The following is a 15,710-nucleotide window of genomic DNA, read 5'->3' as shown; positions in this document are numbered from 1 at the left end:
TGATTAGAGCGATTGTACTCCAGGCTTGGAGATGTCAGAGGCAAAGCAGCAGAAATAGAGCAAGAAAAGCAACGCCCTTGCACTTGCAAAGTGAACTCAGTGCTCAGGGGGAGCTCTGTGTGTTCCCACAGCAGCTGGGGCTGCCCCTGCATCCCTGGGAGTGTCCCAGGCCAGGCTTGGGCTGTCCCTGCATCCCTGGGAGTGTCCCAGGCCAGGCTCGGGTTGTCCCTGCATCCCTGGGAGTGTCCCAGGCCAGGCTTGGGCTGTCCCTGCATCCCTGGGAGTGTCCCAGGCCAGGCTCGGGTTGTCCCTGCATCCCTGGGAGTGTCCCAGGCCAGGCTCGGGCTGTCCCTAGGACAGGGCTTGGAGCAGCCTGGGACAGTGGGAGGTGTCCCTGCCGTGGCAGGGGTGGCACTGGATGCTCTTTAGGGTCCTCCCAACCCAAACCACTCTGGGATTCCATGGTTCATCCCTTCTTCTTGCCAGGCTTGAGGAGTTCTGTGCCACATTGCTCTGTGGGCTTTCAGGGATTGCATGGGGCCATGCTCTTGACCACAGTGATTGTCTCTAAAGACCCTAAAATATCTCCTCTTGCTCAGACTTCAGGCTGTGCAGGGATGAATTTATATAGCTGGAACCTGTGCCTCCATTGTAAAGGATATTTCATGATTTATTTTAGCTGAAGAGATTCTTGGGCTCTGCAGATTTCTATTTTTTGTCATTTCATAGACACTATTAACTTCTGAATGAAACCTTTCTCAGCAACTAGTTTAATCTTTGCTAAGATATTTTCACTGGTGGTGAATGCTGCCCACACACAGGAAGACACAATTCTGCCCTAGACAGCTCTCAATATAAACTTTCAAATGTCTAAAGAACATACATGCAAAGGGCAGTGCTTTAATTGCTGGAACTGCCAAGAATGCAGCTGAGCTAGAGGAGCAGGCAATGCTCAGAGGGTGGGATTAGCCTTGTTTGTCTGGAGATCAGAATCAAATGTTGTTTAAAGTCATAAATGAAGAAGAAATGGATCATGTCCTTATGATCTCACTAGGAAAGCTCGGCGGTCACACCCCAGGTCAGAATCTCTCTCTTGTATTTTCACAGACAAATTTCTGTCTTTTTTTCTTACCTCACCTAAAAATTACAGAAGGTATTAATTCACACATTAGGCTTTCTGATCTCTGATGTGCACTATGGAGGTGCAAAGTATCACTATAGCAGCATAATTTATCAGCATTAAAATCTCTGACATCTCATTCTCCCAAGGAAGCTGGCAATGAAAACGGAAAATGGCTCCGTGTGATCTCCTTCTGGTGGCAACAAATGTAAAAACAATGGGAAACAGAAGGGAAGTAATGTCTTGCTGCAACCCTAAATTCTAATTTCCAAATCCTGCACGAAATCATGGAACAGTTGTGGAGATGTAGAATGTACAATTGAGGAAGAAAAATGTCACCATTGGCTGCAGAAGGCATTCGGGTTTTTCCTTATCAGTGCCCTGTCCAGAGTTCAATGCTATTCCTGGATTGAAGAAGGAGCTTGATAAAATGAGAACATATTTGTGGGTGGGCTGGCAGTGATTAAGGAACTCCAATCTCTCATTCCTGGGCCAGAACCTTCTCACCAGAGGAGTTTAGGGCAGTATCAGGTGTTTGGCCAGTCGTGCATTTTGGATTTTCCCTTCACAGCAAATACTGGCCAGTGTCCATAGCAGGCAGCCAGAGCCTGATCCAGTCAGAGAACAAGAGCACGGAGAGTTGATAAGGATGAGTGTGGGGCTGATACCACGCTGATAGGATGAGTAGGAGGCTGGCTAAGGTCTGAGTACCCAGGGAAATATCTTAACAATGCTCCAGATAATGCAAATCCTCAAATTTGCTTTTCACAGCCATGTTTCTCTGTACTATACAATTCTCTAAAGGTATTTTCAGGGACAGAACCCTTTTGAAAAGGCCTTTGTTATCTCACAGTTGGCTTTGTGCAGTATGACAGAGTGTACAATGTGATGGTCTGTGTTTTATACCTCCTGCTATTTCAGTCATGCAAATAACTCCGGGAGAAATATTCAGTCCACACAAATGCATGTTACATACCTCGTTTGTAAGTAAAGTGGCACTTAATAAATGTGAAACACCTTTGGTTATCTAGATGTTTGAAATTCTTGGTGCACTTACGAACAGGAAAGTCACTTCCATAACAAGAGCCACGCAGAGTGCCCAGGGAGATTTTGCAGCTTGAGAAAGACATAATGTGAGCCATGAATATCCGAGGTGGGGAAGGAGTGTTTAAATGGCATGAACAAATGACAGGCTCCATAGACGTTAGACTGTGATTATCGCCCTGCAAGACATATTAAAGGTATTCATTTATAAAAGTGAGCTGCCAAGGATCCATTCCTGTATGGTGAGTGGAGAAACTCCTGAGGCTCCTGCCTGGAGCAGAGGGTGCACCGTGGGCATGGCTGGGATGCTGCTTGGTACTCTCACCCTTCCTTCCTCACACGTGTCAGAATCTGTGCTTGATCCGTGGGGATTCCAAACACATGTGATAACCTGTGCTTGATCCGTGGGGATTCCTCACAAATGGCAGAACCTGTGCTGGATCCGTGCTTCCCCCTTTCCTGGGGCTGGGGAACGGAAGCGGCGTGTGCAGAACTTCAGGTTCTGGAGATTTGCTGAGTTTTTTATGTGGAGCTGCTCTGTTTCTGTAAGTGTGATGGATAGAAGGAGCACGCCTTCAGGCTGCACCCCAAAATCCTGGTTTCTCTTTAAATGTCCCCTCCTCCTCCACTTTCTCTGGCCAAAGTGCTTGACCCTGTCACACCATTCTCACACTTTGTAGATGCCGGCCAACACAGTAGTATTATACTTTTATTGCCTTATTTAGCGGAGAGATTAAATGTAATGTTCAGATTATGTAGAACATTAACTCCTAACAATAAGCAAATAACACATTAGAAGCTTTGCTATTAAAACGTTTGGTGCTGGCTCTGCTGTGGAGCTCTCCAGGAGCCGTGACTTATGTTCCGTGAGGGAGGAGGCTCAGAGAAGGAACGAGCCGGGATCTCTCTCTTCCCTAAGGTGGTGCCTGCACCCCGAGCCCACGGGCGCTGTTAGGACGAGCTTTATGGAGCCGCATCCATGGAAGCGGAACAGCTGAGCCCGGCTGTGCGGCCATGGCCGCGAACCCGGGGGGTTCCGAGCAGGTAACGGAGCTGTGCCCGTGTGCCGGCCGGGCTCGGCTCGGCTCGGCTCGGCTCGGCTCGGCTCGGCTCGGCTCGGCTCGGCTCGGCTCGGCTCGGCGTGGGTGGTGTCTGGGCTGGGGCGGCCGGACCCGCGCCCAGCCCCTGCTCCCGTCAGGAGCTGCGATGTGCCAGTCCTGCCTTTCAGACGGGATTTTTATGGGAGCCGATGGTTGCCAGGGTAACGGAGGCTTCGGGGAGTCTGGCGCGCCGCAGCCCCGGCCCGGAGCGCCGGCAGCAGATGTTGGCTGACGCCAGGCGCTGCCAGCGCCGCTCATGCGGGAGCTGCCCAGGACGCTGTGCCCGGCTGCACGGGCGGCTCCGCTCCCCTCCGCCTTGTAATTTAGTATTCTTGTCTCACCCCACAGGGGTTCCTCAGCCGTCGGCTTAAAGGCTCCATCAAAAGGACAAAGAGCCAACCGAAGCTCGACAGGAACAGCAGCTTCCGGCACATTTTACCTGGCTTCAGGAGTGTGGACCATGAAAGGTAAGGGGGACGTTTCGCGGAGGGTGTGGGAGAGAGAAGGAGGATATTGATTTTTCCAGCTCTTGTTAAGATCTTGCTTATCTTATTCAGAGCGAGGGCTGCATCTCTGATAGAAGTAGACTTGGTTAATTGCAAGAGGGGTAGTTTTAATTTGTTGCTGAGGATACGGTGCAAGCCCTCCCTTTTCAGGTTAAATTCCAGGTGCAGAGAAGCCCGACTGCTCTGCTTTCTCTTCCCTAATAAATCCTAAATTGATGCACCAGCATATAAATAGCACAGAGATGCAGCAGCCGGAGCCGACTGATGCAGGTGAGGGAGGGAGGGGAGGGATGCTCCCGCTCCGGACTGCGCCGATCACAGCTGGGTTACACACGGTAGGAACAATACCGTGAACAATACCAACCATGATCTCCCCAAATCCCTCTGTCCCCCTCACACACATCCCGCTGCATCCCGCCGTTGTCTGCCGTCATTGCACGGAGATGGAGCCTCGGCTTGTGGCCGGAGCTGCTGCCTCTGCCTGAGCCATGGCAGGAGCTCAGTCCGGGAGGGATGTGTTGCAGGGAATGTGCAGATGGATCTGATAAAGCATTTCACGTGGGAGAGCCAGTATTGGAGCAAATTGCGAGTAAAATAGAGGAGAAATGAGATCTTTGAGATTCTTCAGCTGGTTAGAAAGTAGAGCAGTTCTTTAGTGGATTTGTGTGTATTTGTGTCCGTGTAGATTTATGTTAGCGTGAGCATCAGACGGGCACTGTTCAAGGTAAATTCATGTGTAAATTCACATGCAGATCAAGGTCATGGTTGGGGAAGATAAATTCCTTTACCAACCACAAACCAGTGGTTTACTTCCAAATGGAAGATCTTTCAACCTTACACAAATCATTTTGGGGAGTGACAGAAATATTGAAGTGCCAGGAAAAGTCTGTGTCTGAAAATTCCGCCAGGCTGGACATAGCCTGATGTTACCAGTTGGGAGCAGAGGCAGCTTAATACACCAGGATGGTACAGGAGAACCCATTGAGTAAATGCTTCACTTTGAAAAGCGATGACAACTTACTTTGTTTTAGCTGTACTTCTTCATTGGAAGGGGCCATGAGCTTTTGAAGCTCACAAACAACAATTGTCAATCTGGATTTTTCCTTTCCTGACCTATTGCAGCCTCCTAAGCTTTTTCCATACGGATTCTGCCAGTGAAGTGATTGTGCTGGTTAGTGCCGAGTAGGATTTCAGGGATTACTCTCTGGGCAGACAGAGTTGATTTTGATTCCTGTGCTGCAGTTTTCCCAAACGCTCGAAGTAGGGCACTGTGTTCCAGAGGGAAGCGAGTGGAGCGGGGTGGCCGGGAATGTGCCTCCAGCGCTGCTGCTTTGCTCCAAGAACAGGCAGATTAGCCAAAGGTTTCCCTTCTACCTGCATTTTTTTATTTCGTTCTGTGACTTGGCAGAATAGGACATGAGAATTAACTGTTCTGGCCAGCCCTGCAGCCAGTTATTTTCCCAAATTAAGCGTTGTAATTTCCCTGCCCTCCCAGCACACCAGCCCCGGAGCTGGCTCTGGCTTCCTGAGACCCAGATTACTGCAACTTCTCCTTAGAGAGACTCAGGGAATCCTGGAGTGCATTTGCAGTGTAGAGTTTAAAGGGTGGCTTAAAGGAAAGGTGGCACTTGGCAGCCTCGAATAACCAAGGATTTGCTTATATGAGTATGAGAAACTGAAAATGATCGATACCTTCATGATACCTGAGATTAGACCTTCTGTTAGGCAGGCATCCCTCAAAACTGCACTTCCCCTGTGATACACAGCCATCCCTGAGCTGCAGGACACTGGCACTCAGAGGCTTTTGACAGCAGGCTCTCAGTCCCTGGCTGCCATCGTGGTGTCAGATCTGTCAGGTGAGCAGGAGTGCTCTGCAGGAGAGCTTGGCCTTAGGGACTGTTGCTCTCAGAGAGGTGAAAGCAAAGCAGCAGCTGGGCCTCTCAGTCATACAGCGAGGCTTTGGTCACAGAGAATAATTTTATCTTTCTGAACATTCCCATCCCACTGTATGTGCACAATGTATATGAAAGGGCTCAGGTTTTTCAGATCATTCTTGTGCATTTGCTGCTGTGCTTGTCTTGCTTGTAATCCAAGAATTGTTTCAGAGAAGCATTTGGTATTGGAATATTCACCTCTTAAATATTTGATTCTTGACTCCATCTTGTATGGAAGCTGATTGTTCAGGAACCACTCCTCTGCTCGTGGAAGTCACCATTAGAACAGTGTTCTGTTCTGGAGCGTGGGCCAATTTTTGTGGGAATGCCATAGCAAAAATGAATAGTGCAGTAAATGCAGTCAAAACACTCCGGGTTGAAATATTGAGCTCCAGTAGATTGTAAATGCTTCTGTTACTTGGCTTCTTTGTATCTAAATTGGGATTGTTCCTGCCTCTTAGTTCCTTTATTTTCCCCTTCCTTGCATGTCCTGTTTATCCTGCAGATGAATATATGAAATACATGAAGTGTGCACATGCCTGTTCACACAGATGTTCACATGGATGTGGCTTTATGGGGCAGAGAATATAAACAAATATATTTCACTTAATTACTGTGGGGTTCACATGGATGAATTTGGCCAAATTTTGCCACTCTTGTGCATACTGTTTTTTTTCCTGTTACAGTAACAGTAATACAATTATTGATGGTATAAGAAGCAAAATCAGAGCAAGTGTAACTCACCTTCTGTATGAGAGATGCACTAATATGGTACAATCAGAGTATATAAATATGAGATCTAAAGGAGGATTGTGGAATGAGTGTTCCTTTCAATTTGCTGGCTGGTCATCTTGCTTGTTAGAGCTAAAAAGGATTCCAAGAAGTGGCTTTTTGCTAACAGTGTCTCCTGCCTCCTGATTGATTACAGCAGCTCACTAAGTTTTTATCATGCAGTGCTGAATGCTTGGCTTTGTAGTGGCCTCTGGAATCAGCCACAAATCAAGCATTTGGCAGATGGATTTTTCTTAATTGGACCCACATTTCTCCTACAAAATTTGTGATGGAGAAAATTTCTGTGTTGGACATGGAGCACAGGGATAGAGCACAGAGAAGAGGATGAGGTTGTTCTGCTGCAGTTGTTAATTATTGGTGGGGATGTGTTGCTGATGGTTTTCTTGTAGTGCCAAAGGTGATTTTACACCAGCACTGAGAGGGTGTCACTGTGTGGACTAATGCCTTCAGATTGTCTTGATTTGGTGAAAAATGGGTATTCTGGGTAACTCTGTTCTGATGGAATCCCTGAACTGATCATTGCTGGAGCCACCTTTCCTCAGTGCACCTAGAATCCATTTAATGCTACGAGATTCTGGATTACCAACATTTGTGATTATTTTGCAAGGTTTTTGTTTTTATTTTTTTGTAATTCCAGGAGATAACATTCTATTTAAGCTTTTATTGGCACTACAAAAGCCTGAGCATATGGTTGATTGTTAAATGAGCCTCAGCCTTGGAAGGGGTACAGCCCTGCATTAATAACAGCAGCAACTTGCACTACTGAGACTTCCTCTTTAAACTCCTTTTTGTCTTTAGCTCATCCAAAATTCTTGCTTCTAACCCCCAGAGGGAAGAGGAATTGTACAAGTCATGTACTGCAGCACATTGAATTCCTACTATAGTGCCCATGCTGTCTGTTGTAGGAGCTTTCCATGTGCACAAACCTTATTTTGGTGCACCAGGAACTGATGAACGTCTGTGCTCCTGCAGCAAACTTAGTTTGGGAGTTCTTGGAGATCTAAATTTGTTTATTCCCAACAAACCTGATATGCCAAATATTTTTAGGCATGATGAAATCGGTTACATTTGAGGGGAATCTGCCGAGTGCTGCGTGGTGAGGGATGAAGAAGTTGCTCTGTTTCCTCTGGAATTGGAAAGAGGAATGACTCATCCTGCAGAATGAGGGCACTGGCAGACCCCAGAAGCACCCAGGGCTCTCAGATCTGTGTGAACAAGTGCTGGGGAGCTGCTTCCTCTTCTGGCTCCTGCTTGAATGGTATTATCCAGGGAAGCTGCCTGAGTAGGAAACCCTACGGCAGAGGGACCCTGGGAGGGTGGCACTGACACTGCACTACAGACAGCCAGGCTCTGGTTGTGATTGTAATGAAGATATTGAGGAAACACTGTGCAGTCTGTGTAGGGGAACCATCCAGCCCCACCAGCAGGGACTGAAGTGCAGAATAAAACATCCTGCACAGCCAGGAGCATCCAGCAGTCCCTCATGTGACATTCCATGTCATTCATGCCGGGGGTGGTGCCTGTCCCCATTCCCCCCCTCCCCACATCAGAAAAATCAAGATTCAAGGACAGTCTCAAATTCAGACTGGCCTCCTGCAGTACCTGCATTTATGCCAAGGCTGCTTTGTCCTGGAATAAGCAAATCAGCCTTTTAATGGGGTTCCTTTGCAAAATATTTCCTGAACCAGAAAGTTAATTACTGATCTCTAATTAGTGGCTGTGCTAAGAGGCTGGAGTAAAATCAGACAGAGATGCTTTGAAGGAGAGATGCAGGAAGAAATTACCGTTTCTCTCCATAAACTGTGATGTTCCTCATAATCTTCTCATGGTATCAAGAAGTTTAGACATTTTTAAAAGGAGAATGTTGTTAATGGAGAGAGGGCATTCTGGAAGGGCTTTTCTGGAGGGCATTGAAAGAATCATTATTTAATAACTCCAAGAGGGACAGAGATGGATTGAAAGCAATGTGGGGTCTTTCAGCTTCTCCCAAGGCAGCAGCAAGGTCCCAACTGTTCCTTCTGTTAATTTGACTTTTGCAGGTACCTCAGAAGCTGCCTGAGGTAAATGCATTCCCCATTCTAAAAGGACACAGAAACACTTTCCTTTATCCTACACATCCAAACCAACTTCCTGATTGAACAGAGGGTCACGCTAAAGCTTTCAGTAACGATTGTATTAGCTCCTGGAAATTCGTCAAGTCAGGGGAAGGGCTAAGAGGCTGGAATGATTTTCATAGAATCCTAGAATCATGGCAGAATTTTCACAGCCTTTTCCCCAGTTGTGCACTCCTGTGCTGGTTCCTGACAGCCCCGTGCCCCACGGGGTGCAGCCGGCGCGTTCACTCTGCTCGGAGTCACAGAGCAGAATTAGAAAATCCTTCCTGCTCCGGCATATGCAGCACTGCTGGGATAATTGGCTTCATGCATCTTACAATTAGCTTGCAAAAATATGTTTTGCATCCCTGACCTTTTCTCTATAAGCAAGGCCATTGTTTCCCTGTCCTGCTTAATTACAAAATAGAGAGTTGTGTGAGCAGAGAGATGACATCGTTGGATCGTCGGCTCTAATTTGACGAGACATCGTAATGGGGAGTTTTCATACCGAGGGCACTGAATTAGTGTAGCGTGAAGCCACATTTCTGCAAACCTACTAAATAAGGAGAAGTTAATTTTCTGCTCTATCTTTTTGACGTTTGTAATCAGAGCATTGTATTCCAGCTGCAGATGGTTAAAGCGTGAGCGATGTTTGGGAAACGCCGACAATCGCGAGGCATTGTCTGAGCACCCGAGGATCAGGTTGATTAATGGATACAGGGATGCTCGCTTTCATTTTGCTGCTCTCCCAGCCTGAATGCACATTATTGACTCGTGTGGCCACTGCCTGGCAGCTGGGATGTGGTGGTGCAGCAGTGCACACCTCAGGGGTACGGGCAGAGAGCACAGGCTGAGCCAGGGGGACAGTTCTGCTGTGCCTGGCCCGTGGTGTCGTGATAATCCTCAGGTTAAAGACAGATACTGCTACTCCATTGCATCAACGTTTTGTTTCCAAACAGACCATTTATTCTGACTTTGCCCTGGTGAGGTTTTCATGTGCATGAATTTCAGTGCAATTACATTAGCATTACTCTTCATGTCAATAACCCCAAAGAAAAAAAAGAGAAAGAAAATGCCATCACTGCAGCTTTTCTATCAGAGGGTGCTTTCTGTTCCTTCTAGATTCTTCTCTGCTTTTCTAATTATCATCTGTTTACAATAGGTACTGAGATACTTCTATCCCAGGCTTAGCCATCCCCCTGCCATGGGCAGGGACACCTCCCACAGCCCTGAGCATCCCTGGCTGAGGAAGGGGGTGGAATGAGATGAGCTCTAAGGTCCCTTCCAACCCAAACCAGTCTGGCATTCTGGGATTCTGCATGCAGTGAAAACTGCTCCTGATGCAGCCATCACTCATCACTGCAGGTTCCTGCTGTCCCCAGCCCATGGCCTCCTGCAATGTTCCCATTCCCATCACACCATCTCAGGAAGGGCAGCCAGTGGATTCCAGGGGAAATGATTATTTAAGGGGTGATTTTCTGTTTGGTTGGGACACTGAACCAGCTCCAGTAGGAAGATGGCAGAGCAGGGCCTTTCCCTGTTTTTGGCATGTGCAGCTGTGTTTATGGGATGTAACTGCACTCTCAATTTCTGCCCCTCGTGCACTGTGGGCCTGGGGGAGGGATGTCCAGTTGGCATCTGCCTCCAATTTCCATCTCCCATGGAATTTCCCATCTCCTAGGAGAGATCCATTGCATGTTGGCTCACACTTTGCTGTCCTCTACTCTGTCATTTCTAGTGGCAATTAGTTTTAGCAGTAAATGATTTTTCTCTCAAGGAAGGAAAGAAGGAATGTTTTTAAAAAACTTTTCCAACCAACTTCCACTCTGTTCTTTATTCAAACCTTGCAAAACCTCAATTGGAAAATCTGTGTGGGGGATAAGGAGTTGCAAGTGAGCGTGGAAGTGAGGTGGGGAAGGGTTCCAAGCCTTTGTTCAGAGCTGGAGACGCCGATGTTTGACGTGTGTTCCTTGTTATCCCAGCTCTTATTGCAGTGCTCAGGCCCTGAAATCCACTGATTGTAGCTGGAGGCAGCAGCTGGAGCTCACTGCTGGCTCTGACTTGTACAGAGCACTGCCTGTAATGATGTTCAGGACTTGTGAATACCAAATAACTCTGTCAAGTTCATCCATCAGCTCGGAGAGAAGGGAAAAGCAGATTGAGGAAAAAATATTCTTCCTCCTTACCATATTTTTTAATAAAACCTTAGGATATAGAGCCACTGAAATGGTTATTAGTGAGATTTCAAGTAGTTTGTTCACCTATGGATATCTTATGATTGTGATATTGTGATGCTTATCTGGTTGGCAGCGTTTACAATTCAAATCTTCAGTACAACTACAGAATGTCTCAGGTTCTCTTCCACACAGTTCAGGTCTAGTGTGATGAAAAAAAAGCCAAAACTGATTTTAATTGAATTAAACCAATGCATTTTAGCTGGAATTAAAATGTAATTTGTTTAAAAATACTGAAGTGATTTGAATTAAAGCCAGAAATATGAATTTAGCTTTAATCCACGTGTGTTATATAAGTAATTATATGAGAAAGGGCTGTGGCATGCCTTGTGTGTGACTGATAATGTGCAGGAGGGTGGCATTCCCTCATTCCAAAGGATGGAAATGTAGGAGGAATTAGAAAGCCAGAGCTGTTCTATCAGGCTGTGCCCTTTGCTCACATTTACAGATGTCTCTGGGATTAAGCTGGCCCTGTACCCTGCCCGGCCCCCCCAGTCCAGGGGGGATTTCCCCCATCCCAGCCCCCAGTTCCTCTCTGTGGGAAATCCCTGTGCAGAGTAGGCCTGTGGCAGATCCCAAATGATTTACATAACTCAGCTCTGTGTACCTTGAATTATTAATACTTTGCTGTCCTGGCTGTGTGGGGAGATTTGTTCCATTAGGGATGTGTTTGTTGCTATATAGCAGCACTCTGAATGATGGGAATCCATGGACAGAGAGAGAGAGAGAGAAGGGTAACATTATAATTTAACATTTATATGTTAAATTCTTTTGGTGGGAGCAGTTTTTACAATGCCTGGCTCTGAGGATTGGAATGGAAGGCTCAGGGCTGCTGTTGCTCAGCATGGGAACAGCTCCAGTCATTGGCAGTGCCCCTGATTTCCCTGGACCGTGGCACCTCCTGCCTTTCCCCGGTGCTGCCAGGGAAGGTGCAGTGTGAGCTGTTTGTGCCGTGTGTGTGTGTGGGTGAGGCCAGGGTTTGTCACCCCAGGTGCAGTGGGGGAGTGACACGTGCAGGGGGTGGCACCCCCAGGCTCCGCCGGATGCTCCCGGTGCCGTCCCTGAACGGGATAATTGCATCCGCAGGGGCTCTGCAGGAACCCTCTCCAGCTCCCCCAAATTAATTATTCACTGATCATCACTCAGACCTTATGGATTAGGGAGCAGGGTTGGCAGGGGGTGGATGGAAGATGGAGCAATTTGGATTGCAATTAGTAATTCATTTCTTCCCTTGCTCCCTGTTTGCTTAAATTGGAGATTGCGTGTTAGCACCAAGCAAGGATTTACATCCCAGCAGTGGAAGTTCCCTGTGCACCAGAAACCAGCAAATCCACTGCAGTCCTTAAGCTTCCCCAAGGGATCAAACACTCAGTTTGAGAAGTTGAAATATCAGGGAAACATGTTTTGCTTAGAAAATGGTGTGAGGGAACAGCAGGGCCTGGTCTGCTGGAGCAGAGACTTCACCAGCCATGTCCTGCTCTCACAATAACTGCATTTAAATGTTGTCCTTCTCTGTCCTGAGGGAATGGCATGAAGCTTTGCCAGGGAAGATTTGGGCTGGATTTGAGGAAAAAGTTTTTCCCCCAGAGTGTGGTGGGGCACTGAACAGGCTCCCCCAGGGAATGGTCACAATCCCGAGGCTGCCAGAGCTCCAGGAGTGTTTGGACAATGCTCTCACACACAGCGTGGGGTTATTGGGGTGTCTGTGCTGGGCCAGGGCTGGACTGGATGATCCTTGTCGGTCTCTTCCAGCTCAGGATATTCTGTGACTCTGTGAGCTCTCATCTCCCCTTGTCACTGCTGGAGTGTGCTCCCTGCCAGGAATCCTGTCTGGGAGAAGGAAATGCCATCAGGGTGAGCAGCCCCACAGCCCCAGCATCACCCCCAGCCCACCAGGGCTGTCCCACTCCACACAGTGTCACTGGAAGTTTAGTCATAACAACATTTACCAGGAGTTGGGAACTCTGCTCCACCGGGGAGACTGTGTCTAATTTTGAAACCTCGAGGGTTTTTTTGATTATACCAGTAACCACAGTCTGGGTCACACTTTGCAATAATTATCCTGATGTCTGAGAGGTTGTTAGAACCTCCCTGGAGGAAGAGGCCTGTTTGCATCAGAGGAGAATTTAGAGGTATATGCTGGCAAACCTTCAGCACTAGAGATTTATTTAAGTTAGTTCTTTTAATTGCTTTCCAGCATCCCAATTCTGTTATAAGCTCTCTGAGCCATCTAGGGAAGTGAGTGTAGCTCACATTAATCTCCTCAATCCTTCTTCCTCTAACTAGTTACTCCCAGCTTCATTTACACGGGCATTTGAGCCCTACAGAGCAGGTAATAATTTTAATTCTGTTTAAACATGTTCTAACAGAAGATATAAGATAGGAAAAATCATCAGCTAAATGCAGCATTGGATTCTTTTTTAACTCTCATCTCTTAAGCATGGCTTATGATCTTTGTATAACACTGCTGCCTCCCAAGTCTGCTGGCAGCTCTGTGTTATGTATTCATAGAGCAATTCCAGTCCTTGAGTGAAGCCTGCAAGAAAAGGGCAAAGAATTATTTGTCTTTTTTTTTTTCATTATCGTGGCCCTCTTGTACCTGCTCTGACACACACTTGAGAGAAGTTTGCCTTGATGCCTTTATATCTGCAGCTCTCTCTCTGTGCAGGGTGTCTCACCCTCGTTAGATAAAGTCACTCACACTGAGGCTCTCCCTCACTTTATTAATCACAGTCCAACCTCTCACACAGCAGCAGAGCCTCCCCACACCCTCAGTTACACACTGAGAGCAGCAGGGAGGAGCAGAGGGACTCCAAGGGGTGGCCAAGGAGCCAGGGCCAGCTCTCTGTTATTCCCTGACTCGGGACCTTTGTTCTCTTTTCTGAACGGTAGAAGAAGTTTCATCATCTTAAAAAATAACAATAATCCTGTTTGAGTGGTGTGAAGTTTTTTGGTCTCAATTATATCTCGTATCAGATGCTGTCTGATACATAATTTATAGCACTGACAGTTTTTAATTTATTAAAGTCCATTATCTTTCATCTTCATTTTCTATTCCTTGGCCATCTAAGGAAAGACAGTAAATAGAAACAGGCAATTCATTCCTGATTTTACCATGCATTATTTGCTGATAATGTCCTGTTGTGTCTCCTTGTCTTTTCCAGCTAAAGACACTCTTTTTGAATTGTTTTCCATGGTTTTTATCACTTTGAGCCATTTCCTACTCAGTGTGTTTGCTCATGTACAATATTATGTTGCTGGAAAAACATCTTTTCTACAGCTGTTTTCCTTGAAAGCACTGGCAGGTCTGTTCTGGGCTTCTGTGAGCAGCAGGGACAGAGCTCCAGGGCTTCCTTAGGGAAGAGAATCCAGGGCTCCCGTGGGGACAGAGCTCCAGGGCTCCCATGGGGACAGAGCTCCAGGGCTCCCATGCCCTCAGCCCAGGCACATCAGCACCTGCTGCCTTTCCTCCAGCATCCCTTTCCATCCCTGACACTCCTCATCCCTGCTCATGTCAGAGGAACACATCCTTTTGTTCAAATGCAGGGATCTGGAGTCAGCATTACACAGAGGAACCAGATATAAAATAACAGAGCCAATAATGATGGGAATCCCCCCACGGAATGGGAGTGCAGCCTCTGGAACAGCAGCTGCAGCAAATCCATCCAGGTTATCTGTGGCTACTTTGTGCTGAGGAGGCTTAGGTGTAATGAGAGTTGCTGCATCCTGGGAACCTCAGCAATGAATAGTGACATTTTCCAATAATAACTTCTAGAAATGGGAAAGAAAACATCCTGTGTGTGAATGTGGCCCTGAAGGACAGCTCAGGGATCTCCTCTCTCTGCCTCACAGCTGGACTCAGGTCACCAAGCTGCTTTCAGGCAACCAAAAGTGACTCTTAATTGCTTCAGTCCTGTCTGAAAGCTCATCAATAATTTCCTGGGCTGGCTGTCCTGGCACTGGCATTTTGAAACTCATATTAAATTTGATTATTTTTTCAAATTAGCATGCAAAGCATGACTTGACCTAAATAATTCCACCAGTCCAATCGTAAGTCTGAAGGTTTTGGAAATACCGAGTTCCCTTAAACATTTAAGAGAGGGATTTTTACAAGGGTGTGTAGTGATAGAACAAGGGGGAATGGCTTCAAATTGACAGAGCACAGGGTTAGATGGGATATTGGGAGGGAATCCCTCCCTGTGAGGGTGGGGAAGGTTGTTGGTGTGCAGTGAGTGGCAGGCTGGAGCAGTGGCAGAGCTCCCAGACAGCCTGTGCTGTATCTCCTGCATCTTGGCACTTGGATTTCCTGCTGTGTGATGTGTTGAAACCACCACCCCTGTCACTGATAAGCTGAGAAAGCATCACTCAGCCCTGAGTGCTTTTGTGGACACTTCTCTTCTTCTGACACGTTTTTCTTTCTATAAATGTCAGTGCATAAAGAGCACAGGATTCAATTTGATTTGTGCTCCTGGTGTTTGGTACATAAAGAACAACACTTGGGTGTCAGTACAATACATGGGAGGAAGTGACTCCTCCTAACTGTGTTCACCTCTAAAATTGAGTTAACATAAAGAGATCTTCAAAACCCATTGGATGCCTCTGGAGATGAAATAGTTTGAAGCAGTGATTACAGCTGTTCCTGGCATCTGACCATTATCTACAACTATTTGTGAATCTTCAAAATCAGACTCATTTTCTCTCACCTGAAAAATCTGCTGAGAAGTCTTCATTTTTTGTTGAAAAATTACTTGGATGACTAATGACCCAATTGAAAAAAAGTCATAAAATGCAGCAGTTTGTGATGATGACTGAGGATGGGATGTTTTGTCCAGGGATTTTGTGTACCATTTCCATCAAAAAGTGCACTGGGAAGTGTTTTCTCTCAGT

At 46.8% G+C, this 15,710-nt stretch overlaps 1 protein-coding gene across 6 annotated transcripts in view; it reads left to right on the top strand.

Moving 5' to 3' along the window:
• Positions 1-15,710, top strand: part of DAB2IP (DAB2 interacting protein) — a 157,006-nt gene that overhangs the window by 58,817 nt on the left and 82,479 nt on the right. For all 6 annotated transcript variants that reach the window (XM_088177547.1, XM_088177550.1, XM_088177548.1 and 3 more), the window contains exon 3: positions 3,613-3,731. In XM_088177547.1, coding sequence (XP_088033673.1) covers positions 3,613-3,731 — 119 coding nt within the window. The remainder of the gene's footprint in view (positions 1-3,612; positions 3,732-15,710) is intronic.

Source organism: Sturnus vulgaris, chromosome 22 (genome assembly GCF_052056855.1).
Source record: "Sturnus vulgaris isolate bStuVul1 chromosome 22, bStuVul1.hap1, whole genome shotgun sequence".
NCBI lineage: Eukaryota > Metazoa > Chordata > Aves > Passeriformes > Sturnidae > Sturnus > Sturnus vulgaris.
The sequence above is the reverse complement of the archived record's forward strand: the minus strand, read 5'-3'. Positions and strand labels throughout refer to the sequence as shown.